Consider the following 14,211-nt stretch of genomic DNA (forward strand, 5'->3'; position numbering starts at 1 on the left):
AGCAATGCTGACAGCACTTCTGCGACGATGTTTCTAAGAAAGCATTTGGATGTGACGCTCAGCACATGCGCTCAGCTTCTTTGGACGACCAACCTGAAGCCTGTTCTGTGTGGACCCTGCTCTTTTAAAACGCTGGCTGATCTTAGCCACTGTGTTGCAGCTCAGTTTCAGGGTGTTGGCAATCGTCTTGTAGCCTTGGCCATCTTCAAGTAGCACAACAATATGTCTTTTAAAGATCCTCTGAGAGTATTTTGCCATGTGGTGCCATGTTGGAACTTTCAGTGACCAGTATGAGAGAGAGTAAGAGCTGCAATACAAAATTGAACACACCTGCTCCCTTTGCACACCTGGACCTAGAAACATTAACGAATCACATGACCCCTCAAAATATAGCCATTAATACAAGGGTGCACATAAGTGGTCCTCATGCGCGCATGTGTACTGGACGTAGACAAACGCGCTGGCCCTCAACGGCTTCCATACGCTTTTGCGTACCAATGGCTGACCACTGTATTTGCGGCGGACATGAGAAAATAACTTCTCAAAATGTCGAAGAGGCAGGCCACACTGAGTAATTACTTCCGTGTTCCCCCACCCCCGTCAAAAGACAGACAGACGACAGAGACGTCACCGGAGCTACCGAAAAAAAGGACTTTTGCTGAAAAGTGGCTACAGGAGGTACCATGGCTAGAAGCAAATGATGCTCGCACGGAAATGCGGTACAAAATGTGCCGTGAGAATCCCAATGTCGCCGATAAGAGCAGCGCATTTTATGTAGGGTCAAAGAATTTCAGCCATCCAAACTTTGAAAAGCACGAAAAAAACAGAGCATGTGGCAATTAAGCAAACTATCGATGTCAGATATGACCCCACTCGCCCTATGGACAAGTCGCGGAATAAAGGTAATGAACAGCGACATGCACTGACAAACGTGTTTTTGCTCGCATTTTACAAAGCTAAACATGCACGTTTAATGAGGTCTTATGAGGAGGACATCCCACTTTTAAAAAGGCTTGGAGTTAATGTGGGAGCTGCATAACGCCCTTTATTTTGAATTGGTGCTTTTATGTTTATTTCTTTACATTTCACTTCAAAGTAATTTTGTTCAAGCCAATTTTGTTGTGCCAGTTGATGTTAATCAAGCATTAATTGTTAATATAATTAATTAAAGATAATTGGCTCTAAGTAAAGCTTGTCATAAATTTATCGCATCAGGCGGGTCGGCTCTCAAGCTCAATGAGGACCAAGTCACATCTCCAGGTCCTCCTCTGAGAACCTGGGCGAAAAAATTACGTGCACCCCTGCATTAATATCTAAACCCCTGGCAACAAAAGTGAGTATAGCGCTTAGAAACTACATCCCTAAATGACCAAATTGATTAATGCTTGTCATTGCTTGTCCCATCCAAAATATCATGAGACCCGAAGTCTCAAATATCAGGCAGCTCCGCAACGTCGTCGTGGAAGAGTATACCAGTGGCAACCTGTGAAGCACTGGTCAACTCAATGCCTAAGAGAGTAAAGACAGTTCTGGATAATAGTGGTGGCCACACAAAACATTGACAGTTGACATGTTGCATGTTAATATTGACAACTTTCATTAAGGGGTTTACTCAATTTTGTTGCCAGGGATTTAGATCTTAATGGCTATGTTTTGAGTTTTTTTGAGGGGAAAATGAATTAACTCTATTATAAAAGCTGCTCACAGATGACTTTTCAAAGTGTCATTTTGTCAGTGTTGTCCTATGAAGAGATATACTTAAATATCTGCAGAAATGCGAGGGGTGTACTCACTGTTGTGATACACTGTATATGTATATTCTGTTGCCAGCTTGTCAGTCCTTTTTGTGAGCACTGTCTTTTCCTTGAAAGCATTTGAACACATCATACGGGAGCTAGTATGAGGTCATGCCAGGCTTTTACAAGCAGTTGTTGAGTTGTGATTCAAATATCCCATAATGGCATAATGCTAATCGTCTAGAATGTCCTCAACTAATTTGTTTCCATGCTTTAAATTAAAGTAGACCAAAAGACAGCACATTTTTATTCTGCAGGTGTTCTTCTTGGACTTTGGCAACACACAAGTTGTCCAATGCAAAGACCTGAGGGAACTGCCATCTGACCTTCAGTCTCAACCTTTTCAGGTTGCAACTTTCAACATTGAATGCATTCTCAATTACCAACAGAAAATACTGTAAATGCCGTTCTCCTAATCCACAGGCGCAGGAATTTCAAGTCGTGTCCATGCGCCCGTCGCCCGAGTCCATCATCACCGGCAACCAGTGGAGCAGCCGGGCCCGTCAGCGATTCACAGCGCTGGTGAAAGGTCACTCTGTCATGGTGTCGCTGTATTCGATTCTCCACCGAGTCATGCGCGTGGAGCTGTTCATCCACAGCGAGATGACGAACAAGAGTGTAGTGGATATTTTTGTGGAAGAAGGCTACGCCGTCCACGTCGAAGAGAGCTTTGACTCCAAAGTAACTCCGAATTTAGATTTCTTGACTTGAATTACAATAATCCATTCAAAAGATGTTTCCCAATGTGTTATTCATTTTTAATGAGCCATCTTTGATCTGCAGCAAAATCACGAAGCGCTGATTTCGCTTTACAAAGACATCAAAACGGGCATGTATGTTCCCAATTCCACCAGCAGCTCCTGGAAGGATCGCAAGGAGGAGGAGATGGAGCTCATAGACTACCTCCTCTCTCACTTCTCCGAGCACCGCATTCCTTATTCCAGGACAAAGGTAAGATACATTAAATACAATTACCTGCAGCAGTGACAGGCATGAAAATCATTCAACTTTTGGTGAAATTCGCCATTTTGAAGTAAAAAAGGGTGACCTACGTGAATTGTGTAGATCCAAGAAGAAACTCTTTAAGGGGGGTGGTAAGTCCATGTAACTAACTAACGACATGTTTTATTGAAGTTGCTAAGCCTGTCGCGATATGCAACGAGTCCATTTACCGCAAGGTAAATAAAAATGAGGGCAGTAATTTTCACGGCTGCGTTTTATCACGGCATGCGTGCATTCATTTGTGTGTGCGTGTAGATGACATATGAGACTCCAGTTGTTGTGTCTAGACGTTTATTGGTCAAAAAGACAACTTACTTTAGCCTGCTATAAAACATTGGCAGTCTTTTCCAAAACGCAAACTTGCGGATTAAAGGTGACACTTCAAACATGAAAAATCGCTGGTTAACAGCATTTGCAAATGAAAAAAATGTATGAGTGACAATACAAGCAATGACGAAAAGTGTTTTTTGCAAAGTGTAAAGTTGTTAGCAGTGTAGCGAACGTACTTCCGGTGAACATTTCAAAATAAAAGCACGTCACGTTTCGGCACGTCATCTAAATAACGATTTCTGGAGTTAATCCCACATATACTTCAGAGTTAATACTATAATATGTAAATACTATAATACTACAGAATTCAGATATTACACTAAGAATAACTTTAAAATGACACCCTTTTTAAAAAATATGATTGGCAATAAATATTATAATTATTATATATAGTAGTAAAGATACACGATAATATCGGTCACCGATAATTATCGGCCGATAATGGCAATTATGACGTCACACAGATAATCCAGATAATAAAAAACTTCAACCGATAATGCAATCCGATAATTATATACTTGATTTTGCCTCCAAATGTGCTCAACCGAAGAATTCAGCACGCCGCCTCCTCAACCCTTCCCCTCTCTGAAGCCCCTGAGGGAGGAGGGGTTGAGGAGGCGGAGTTACAAGACAAGAAGTAGTTGAATATTATGGCGGCTGTTACTAAAAAAACGACGCTCTCGCCATCTGCGAAACATGTACCGTACAAGTTCCACGAGGCAGAAAGAACGCGTCCTCATTCAAAACCACTAACCCAGCAGCCATTTAAAACTGCATCACAAAGAATTTTGGAACATATACGAGGCTGCTGCTAGCAGGAATGCTAAAGCTATTGTAAACACTAAGCTAAACAACAGGGCTTGTGACGATACAGAGTCGGGCTGTTTGGGAATGCAGCCCAAGGCGGGTGGTAAATTCCGACGGAGCCCGCCGCTTTGGCCAGTCCGGCAGGCCGCCGCCGCCTCGCCATAGGCGGGGCGGGCCGAGCCCGGTTCCCCGGCCTCTGGACCTCCGGCGAACACCCCGGTTTCTCGAGCGTTCCCCCACGGCGTGCGAGCAGAGCCAGGACCCGAATACGCTGCGGCGAACCGGCCGGGGCGGGCGGGCAGATTATCCGGTACGAATGTAGCTGCCGCCGAGACGAGACACAGTTTTTTTTTTACCTTAATGACACGAGAACCAAAGCCCTGGATAAAAGAAATAACGCAGTTTATACGACCACCATTCTTCATGAAAAAGTGATGTCCGGTAAGCAAGCTTATCATGACGGCACAGTGGTTATAAGATAATTTAAACATGGAGAAAACGAAGTCAGCCAGTCAATAATGCATTCAGAATGTGAAATGACGAGCGGTCAGATGACTTTGTAACGCTGCCTTTATTTTCGGCTTAATAAAACTCAGGCACAAAACAACACGCACACGGATGCGAGCGCAAACTCCGTCCAAATAGTACTGCCGTGTAGCAGTTTAGCTGCTGTAACGCAAATGTCGTGAAAGCCGCAAATGTAAACAAAGCGCTGCAGAATGGGTACATGACATCTCGCTCTTTTGAGGTAATCATTTTCACAGTGTGCAACAAAGCATATAACATTAGCAATCACTTTTCAAATTATTTAACTTATTTCTTTGCTCAATTACAGTCACAGTAGATAATCAAATTCTTAAATCAATATTCTGTAGCCACAAATATTATTCAAAATCTTTCCTTCTTCAAGTTTTTTTTTTTTTTTTTGTAGGATTAAGTATAATAATGTATTGCCTAAAACAAGGCTGTTAAGATTATTTTCAGCTAGCTATTTTTCTTCCAAGAAATCTGAGAGAAATACACTTGAAGCGTTGGCAGATAATTTCACTTATTGCCAATAGATTTACACTTAAAACTGACTAGTTTTAAGGAGGTGTGTTTTGCAGTGGATTAATGTTACATATGTTAGGAATGGCTTACTTTTAAATGCATTTTTGTGCAACTTAGGTATTTACTCTGTAAGTAATTGTTGCCAAAGGTTTACCATTACACAATGTCAGACAATCTGTCATTATTTAGATGTTTGAATTGACGACTTGTTCATACATTGTGTTGAAAAAAAGAGCAATAAATTATATTTTTGCACAGTAATATTTTCTTTTGTGTATACTTTAAAATTTTACATAAATCTTTTAATAGAATTATCGGCTTGACATTATCGGTTATCGGTTGGAATGAGGAGGAAATTATCGGTTATCGGTATCGGTTGAAAAATGCATTATCGTGCATCACTATATAGTAGTATACTAATATAATAATGCTAGACATGTTTTTTTCACAAGAATTGTTTTGAATCATGTTGGAAAGGCGAAGTCTGTTCTGAATCTGTTTACATTCCATTCTTTCGCACTATTTAATGCTATCAGCTAAGCCTGCACAATATATTGTTTGAACATTGCAACGTGCGCATGCGCAATAGTCACATCGCAGGACGTGCATTAAAAATGTTTTTTTCAACATTTAAACTTTTGTTTTACTTTATGAACGCAGCAAGTGTGCAGATCCTGGATTAAACTGTGTTATAAAAAGTAGGGCCGATGGCGCCATTTTTCAGAGCACCAGAATTTAAAAACAACATACATTCATGTTTTTCTGCTTCATGCTCATACAGCACCACAGTGTCTCACTCTCTCTCCTGCTAGGCAGCGCGACCAAACTTTTTCTTCGTCAACAGTGAGGCTATCCCGAACAGAGTTATTAAAGTTATTTGGTGAAAATTTTCTCGTTTTAATATCGCAAACTCCCCAAATATCGCAATGATAGGTTTTTTCCAATATCGTTCAGGCCTACTATCAGCAGTTGACCTCAGTGTTCATGTGTGATTCACTCATTCACTCCCAGCCATTTTCACCGGCGCAAGGCCCTTCGCTCCCGGCCATTTTTCTGGATTTTGACTGATTTTGCAAGGCCCACAAAAAATTCTGTTTTATTGCCATATAAACATGGAACCCACCAAAAGAAAGAATAGACTCTCTTCTTTCAGCAGAAAAAAAATTAAGTTCATATCTTTTTCCATTCTTTAGAAATCAGCATTAGAAAATAGCTTAGTTTGAGCAATTTTCCAATTTCTGATGAAAAAACGGAGAAAATGAGCTTTTTGTAAACGCAAAAATTTCAAACATTGACTTTAACACGGCTATTTTTTTGCTTCAGTGACATCCCAAACATCTGAATATTGTTTTCCTTTTACAAAATAACATGAACAACCAGCCAAATAGAGCTTTTGATAGCAAAGTAACAATTTATTCACACTTACCTAACTGAGAGATGACGTTTGGTGGCTGCGACAGCGGTGTAACTTTTCCGTCATTGCCGACTGTCTCGTAAAGATGGATTTTTTTTGGTCTTTTTTTTGTGGTGACCACTGTCTCGTTCGCCTGGGGAACTTATGTTCCTGGGGGGAACTGGTTTGGCCGTGCGCGTTTCCGTGCAGGACACTCGAGCGCGCGGTGGACCTGAGCAGCAAGCTGCGGAGGGGCTCTGCTAACTTCCCTAATAAAGTTGTACTGTTTGAATTGGGTTGTGGGGTCTTAACAAATGCGCTACTGCCCTCCATTGGCCAGTTTTATTGCTTTAAAATTGGTTTTGAGGATTGTTTTTTGTTTCGGCGATAGATCGGAAGCTCTAGATGCTTCTTGTACAAAAAAACGCAAAAGACGTATAAATACGTTTGTGGGACAGCTAAGCATTTAAAAATAGAATGTCTTTATACGTTTCTGGGAGCAAATGAGTTAATTATTGTTATTTAAATGTTTATTTGTACTTTAATAAAGAATTAAAGTGTTCCAAAATGTTTTTTTTTTGTGAATTAATAAGCGTCAACAAAAATTTCACTGCTAAATTTGTAAAAAAAAAAAAAAAAGTTTATATATATATATATATATATATATATATATATTTTAGAAGTGTGCATCGACACTGCCCTCACAATTCGATTCGATTACGATTCGAAGGGCCACGATTCGATTCGATTCAGAGGGTCACGATTCGATTCGGGTCGATTCGGCAATGCATTGCGATGCATTAAAGCCTGGGATGCATTAAAATTCTAAAGCAAAGCATATTTTTCGTGAATCATGAGCCAACACAAGCGGACAGACATTAAACAACTTTTTATTGGCTCTTGTGTCACTCCTGGTTGAAGTCAAATGAAAATAGTATAATTTCATATATATTTAAAAAAAAAAATCAGATCACAGCATTTAATTAGTGCTTTGAATGAGACCAGGGCTTTCTCTTCTTTTTTTTTTACACACAGTAGCAGCCTTTCACACAGTGCAACATCCTGTGCAAAATCAGTAATAACAGTCACTGTATTTTAGTCACAACGACCCATCAATAAAAATATTCAAGTAAATATTAAAGAAAACGACAAAGAAAATATTGGAGTGCAACAGCATCTTAATCGCAATATCAATCCAGGGATCAGTTCAGTTGCAAACAAAACATCAACTAAATTGCAATGTAGAACAAAAGTAAAATGTAGGCCTAGCCTATCTTATATCTATAATATTTCTCGCTCCCTCTTTCTCAGTTTCAGCCATTGTTATGTTATGTCCTATCTCTCTGCTCTCTCGATTACAACTGCGCTTGTCTGTGACGTTACTCCGGTGAGGAAGCGGATTTGGGTTCCTCGTCCCCCCTGCATAGAGGTTAGATCTTGTGCCCAAACCCGACCCGACCCGAAATGTTAAGCATTCACGTTTCGGTGGGTTGGATCGGGCTGCCGCGCCGGACTAATAAATTATTTAAAAAAAAAAAAAAAAAAAAAAAAAGATGCGCAGAGGGCTGTGGCGCAGCCCTCTTTTTCTTCTTCTCCTCCCGTTATTTCGTTGTGTGAATGCTTTTATAATTCTCATAAAAATATGTAGACTATTTAAATATTGAGTAAACTTGCGTTTTTTTCCTGCCAACTGAGAATTCGTTACGAAAGACACTTTTATTTATGCACACAAAGGCAAATGTGATCCTTTTGAATCTTCTCCTCTGTGTGTCTGTAAAACCGTGTTGTTGTTGTTTTTTTTCTAATTAAACTTTCCTAGCGTTATTTCGTTGTGTAAATGCTTTTATAAATCTCATAAAAATATGTAGACTATTTAAATATTGAGTAAACTTGCGTTTTTTTTTCTGCCAACTGAGAATTTGTTACGAAAGACACTTTTATTTATGCACACAAAGGCAAATGTGATCCTTTCGAATCTTCTCCTCTGTGTATCTGTAAAACCGTGTTTTTTTTTAAATATTAAACTTTCCCAGCGTTATTTTGTTGTGAAAATGCTTTTATAAATCTCTTAAAAATATGTAGAGTATTTAAATATTGAGTAAACTTGCGTTTTTTGTCTGCCAACTGAGAATTTGTTAGGAAAGACACTTTTATTTATGCACACAAAGGCAAATGTGATCCTTTCGAATCTTCTCCTCTGTGTGTCTGCAAAACCGTGTTTTTTATATATTAAACTTTCCCAGCGTTATTTCGTTGTGTAAATGCTTTTATAACTCTTATAAAAATATGTACTGTAGACTATTTAAACAGTAAGAAAACTTGAAGAAATGAAAATAAATTGCTGCTGCTGCGTCTTTTTTTTTCGCATCACTCGGCTCGGGCATGCAAATCTATAGTTCAGGGGTGGGCAATTAATTCCACAAAGGGCCGCAGTGGGTGCGGGTTTTTGTTCATACCCATCATGAGGACAGCCTTTTACCAATCTGGTTTCTTACAAGTGCAATCAGTTGATTGCAGTCAGGTGCTCCTTGTTTCCACTGAAACCTCATTGGTTATACTGTGTGTGCTGAATCAGTTGGAACAAAGACCAGGACCCACTGCGGCCCTCGAGGACCGGTTTGCCCACCCCTGCTATAGTTAATTGATCTGGCCGGTCGGGCTTCAATACCAGCGGGCCGTGTAGGGTTGGGCTGGAATTTTTTAGGCCTGATCTAACCTCTACGGGCTTGCTTTGAATGTAAAGTAGCTCTCTCTACAGGTAAACATGAGAATAACAATAAAAATGGGGAAACCAAATCCATTGCATCACCGGAATTACGCAGGGAAGATTTTTGAACGTACTTATATATTTTAAAATGCGCTGAATTGATTCAACGTGTTGCCCGCATCGAATCGAATCGTCCCTGCCCCGCATCGGGATGCATCGCCGCATCGATTATTGTTGACACCCTTTTATATATATATATATATATATATATATATATATATATATTTGTCGACTAATAGTCGGCTCACTAATCGGGAGAAAATTAGTCGTTTGGGGCAGCCCTACCGGAACATATTTCCTCCACACCCTTCTCACCTTTTTAACCCCCGACCAATTTTCATGCCTGTATATACACTAGAGCTGAAACGAATGCTCGAGTAACTTGAGTTAAAAAAATGATCCAAGTAATTTTATTCACCTCGAGTAATCGTTTGATTTTGACAGCTCTAAGCATCACGTTTTGCTCGGACTACTTTTAATGCGGGACAATGTGCTGATGTCACGTGCGTAGAGGAAGGAGCAATTAAAAAAAAAAAAAAAAACTACTGCAAACAGCCGCTACAAACGACGCCGACGTTGCTAAAAGCTAGCGTCTGATGCGTCTCATAGAGAACACATGTACTGTATGTTGAACTAGATGCAAAATGACAATGCTCTATTATATAAGCTGCACACAAACAACTTTTCATTGTGTCAAAGTGTCATTTTGTCAGTGTTGTCCCATCAAAAGATATACTTAAATATCTGCAGAAATGCGAGGGGTGTACTCACTTTTGTGATACACTGTATGGCAAGGATAGCATAGTGCTATACTTTCGTATTGGAGTGCTGGTGAAGCCATCTGTAAATTACTTCATCGCGTAGCGGCCGGCAGCGAAGCGCCTTTCTCATTGCTAAGGCTATAGCTATGCGGTCAATTCAGTTTAAAAAAAAAATTATTTTATTTTATTTTATTTTTTTTTTGTATTATGAGTTTTTACACAGCGAATGATACATTCAATACAATTTAACCAAGTAAAACGCTCTAGAACGCTCCTTTAAATATACTGGACTGTCTCAGAAAATTAGAATACACAATATTCTAATTTTCTGAGACAGTCCTGTACATTAATCCACCATTTAAAGCAGGGGTGTCCAAACTTTTTGCAAAGGGGACCAGATTTGGCGTGGTAAAAATGTGGGGGGCCGACCTTGGCTGACGTCCTTTACATAGAACAATATACAGGACTGTCTCAGAAAATTAGAATATTGTGTATTCTAATTTCCTGAGACAGTCCAGTATTTTATACAATGAACTCATCTTTCCAGAAGATGGTGCTGTTTACACCTAGGTACTATTTTAGGCGCACCCAATCGGCATTCTAGAACCGGATGGCAGAACTGTGATGAAAGCTTTAATCCCTAGAAGAAAAGAGTGTGTTGCTAAACTATGTTTCACACCCCAGGTTCGTCTGCAAGGACCAAGCAGTCCACACAAAACCCAATTCCACTGCTTGTACCACAACATGTACAGTAGGTAAGTCTCTCGTTGAAGTGGAGAGGTCACTCATGGCCTTTGTTCATGAGCTGTCTCCTTCTCCAAGGACTGTGTCCATAGATCGACACAGCATCAACACCATGGCTCTGAATGTAAACCCTGACTACAAGCACCAAAGAATGCTGGTTGCTGGGAGCGTCTTTATCAATTCTGCAGGTGCGAGGAAATGGCAATGACTTGAAATACTGTAACGGAATTGCAGCCATGGCGCCTGAGCGAATACTTACTGGCTAGATCAGTAGTTCTTAACCTAGGGCTTTAGTAAGTTTAAGGGGTTCGGTAAATGGTTAAGACACGCAGGGCCTTATTTTCGTGCGCTGACTAAATTCAGTTAAAGCAACACTAGTTAACTTTTCAGTTTTGCCTTAAGGAAGACTGTGTTTCCCATGAGGACCAACGCACAGTTTCGTGAAATCATGATCTCCCAGTCACCTGCAGATGGATTAAACTACATTTCTGTTTCCAGCAGCTGTGTGAAGGAGGAATTGTAATGAGATAATGAATCCAGTTGTGGCAAAATAATAGCATATGACGATGTTGATCATAAGAAACTTTTGATTTTGTACCATATTCCCGGACCAATGTTTATTCTTGAGTGTCCTTTAATTCTAGTAGCTTCCCTTTTTCTTTTTTTGTCTCCTTGGACAAAACTTTTTTGTCTCTTTTGTTGCTCTGCCACCGTTGCAGAAATCGCACGAAAGCGTTCGCATCGACTTTATAAAAATAGGGAAAGGGGGAAGTCAGGTATGGCGTAAAGCAATCAGCGCATTTGTAGTTGGTGCCAGTGAAAGAGGTACAGATCCCCTCAAGATATAAAAGGTTTTATTGAACTAGTTATCTGTCGACATATCAGAAATGTTCTGAAAATATTTTATAAAGGTTGAAAAGTTACCTAGTGTTGCTTTAAAGTAGTCTTTTAGAAGAGGTTTGCCTTTATTTTACAGGCTTTATTCCAACTGCTAGTCCTCTATCTGATAGGAGGAGAAACTATTTAGTGGAAGGTTGACTCGCACTGGGTATAAGGAAATACAACAGAACTTGCTTTGGTCAGGGTGTCAAACTCTTTGGTTTGTCAGCAACATTCATGGCAATTTGATCTCATTTGGGCCAGACAAGTTTTCTTTTACCCAAATTGTTGGTGGCGCTACCGCCGTCCATGAGCTTCGACAGCCAATACTTCCAGTTAAAGTGAATTGGACATCTATACTTGTTCATATTGGATTTTTGGTACATCTCCAGGGTTCATTGCCCACTTCCTGTTGATTTGTTGGCTTTTCCAAGTTACTTCCTGTTGATTTCCTTTCACTTCATGTTAGTTTTGGGACACTTCCTCGTCTACTCATTGGGTGCCTTTAACGGCGTCATTTAGACTACGGTTGGCGAGCGACCGAATGTGACTGCGGTCAAACTGAGCAGAATGCAGTAGCTGATTACAAATTGGTTACACGGCGCTGATGTCAAAATAAAAGCATGTGATTCTGTTTGTATGAGCGACAAGATGCCTGTCAGGCAGAACAACCCTATCAGGGTTTGGATTACACCCCCCTGCGGGGAGAGAGGGAGATATAGCTTTGATATTAGCTTGCTAGCTATGATATATCTGTCTCAAATTTGAAAACAAATTGCTTTATTATCTAATTCTAAAGTGTTTGGTGAATGCACATGTGAATCTTGTGGGGTTTGGTACCTTTTAGCAAGGTTAAGAACCACTGGGTGAAATGGTATGTATTTGGCTGCTTTGTGATCCTCCTTGTGTTTAAGAAAGGTATTACAAATGTGTCTCAGGTACCAACATTCTTCCGAAAGACACTTCGCTCATGCCAGACATCCCTGGACTGCCTGCCATTGTTACCATGCTCTTCGCCCCAATCATGGAGTTGCGGTTTGTTTCACATGAACAAAGCCTCTGCACCATCACAAAGCCAGATATAATATACTAATTTCTGCTTTTTTTACTTTTTTTTTTTTTTTTTTTAAGCACTAATGAGGAAAAGTCTTGCTATACCGGAGCACTATGTGGTTTGGGCTGGGACAGTGAAACACAAAATGCAATCCTGCCTGAACACGACATTGAAATGGCCTTTGACGTCAAGTTTGATGTTGAAGACTTCACCGAGGCAATGAACCTTTTTATTCAATATTATTATTTGAATTGTAAAGATGTGAGTAAAGCTGCCTTCGTGCAGAGGTGGGTAGAGTAGCAAAACTTTTCAGTCAAGTAAGAGTAGCATTACTTCAAAATAATATTACTGAAGTAAAAGTCATCCAAAAATGTACTCAAGTACAAGTAATAAAGTATCCGGTGAAAAGAATACTCAAGTAATGAGTAGCTTTGTGAGTAACTTCTTACAGTATAATATTTGTTAAACAAAGGTATTTATTTTCTCACCACATCAGTTATATGAACTGTTATTACACTGTACTATAACCTATTACATGACCATATTAGGCCAAAAGAAATGAACAAAAATCACTAGATTCAAACTAGAAAATGTAACATTACCCGTCCAGAGAGCAAGCGTGCCCTCTAGTGGAGAAAAAACAATTTTCTACTATGAATTGAAAACGAATCCATCGGTGTCAAATACATTGGTATGAAAAAGTATCTGAACCTTTTGGAATTTCTCATATTTCTGCATAAAATCACCATCAAATGTGTTCTGATCTTTGTCAAAATCACACAGATGAAAAAACAGTGCTTTAACTAAAACCACCCAAACATTTTAAGACTTTCATATTTTAATGAGGATAGCATGCAAACAATGACAGAAGGGGGAAAATGAGTAAGTGAACCCTCTGTCTAAGGAGAGTAAAACAGCAATTGAAACCAATTTTTACCAAAGATTTTATATTAGGTGTGTGCCCAATCACTGATGAGTGGTTTAAAGCTGCCCTGCCCACAATAAAACACACACTGGCTAAGAAATGTCTTGATGAGAAGCATTGTCTTATGTGCATCACGGCTCGGTCAAGAGCTGTCTGCAGACCTGCTATCAAGGATTGTTGATTTGTGTAAAGCTGGGAGAGGATACAAAACCATCTCTAAAAGTCTGGTTGTTCATCAGTCAAGTTCAGCGCAGAATACTCAGAGAGGTAAAACAGAACCCTAGAGTGTCTGTTAAAGACTTATAGAAATCACTAGCACAGTCCAATATCTCTGTGCACACATCAACTAAATGTAAAACTATTTCCAAGTATGGTGTTCGTGGGAGGACTCCACAGAGGAAGCCACTGCTGTCAAAAAAAAAAAAACATTGTTGCTCGTTTAATGTTGGCAAAAAGGCACTTAGACACTCCACGGAAGTTTTGGCAAAATATTTTGTGGACTGATGAAACCAAAGTTGAATCGTTTGGGAATAACATACAATGTCATGTGTGGAGGAAAAATGGAATTGCTCACCAACATCAACACTTCATCCCCACCGTGAAGCATGTTGGAGGGAGCATCATGATTTAGGGCTTTTTTCCTACCTCCGGGCCTGGACAACTTGCAATCATTAATGGAAGAATGAATTCAAAAGTTGATCAG

General features: G+C 39.8%; 1 protein-coding gene across 1 annotated transcript in view; it reads left to right on the forward strand.

Annotated features, from left to right (window-relative positions):
- The window catches only part of tdrd9 (tudor domain containing 9), a 99,344-nt gene that overhangs the window by 71,308 nt on the left and 13,825 nt on the right, over positions 1-14,211 (forward strand). Inside the window, exons 26-32 of the mRNA XM_057859260.1 lie at positions 2,054-2,143; positions 2,220-2,477; positions 2,580-2,747; positions 10,591-10,661; positions 10,729-10,838; positions 12,468-12,564; positions 12,661-12,799. Of these exons, the coding sequence (XP_057715243.1) occupies positions 2,054-2,143; positions 2,220-2,477; positions 2,580-2,747; positions 10,591-10,661; positions 10,729-10,838; positions 12,468-12,564; positions 12,661-12,799 (933 nt within the window). The remainder of the gene's footprint in view (positions 1-2,053; positions 2,144-2,219; positions 2,478-2,579; positions 2,748-10,590; positions 10,662-10,728; positions 10,839-12,467; positions 12,565-12,660; positions 12,800-14,211) is intronic.

Source organism: Corythoichthys intestinalis, chromosome 15 (assembly GCF_030265065.1).
Source record: "Corythoichthys intestinalis isolate RoL2023-P3 chromosome 15, ASM3026506v1, whole genome shotgun sequence".
In the NCBI taxonomy this organism is placed as follows: Eukaryota; Metazoa; Chordata; class Actinopteri; order Syngnathiformes; family Syngnathidae; genus Corythoichthys; species Corythoichthys intestinalis.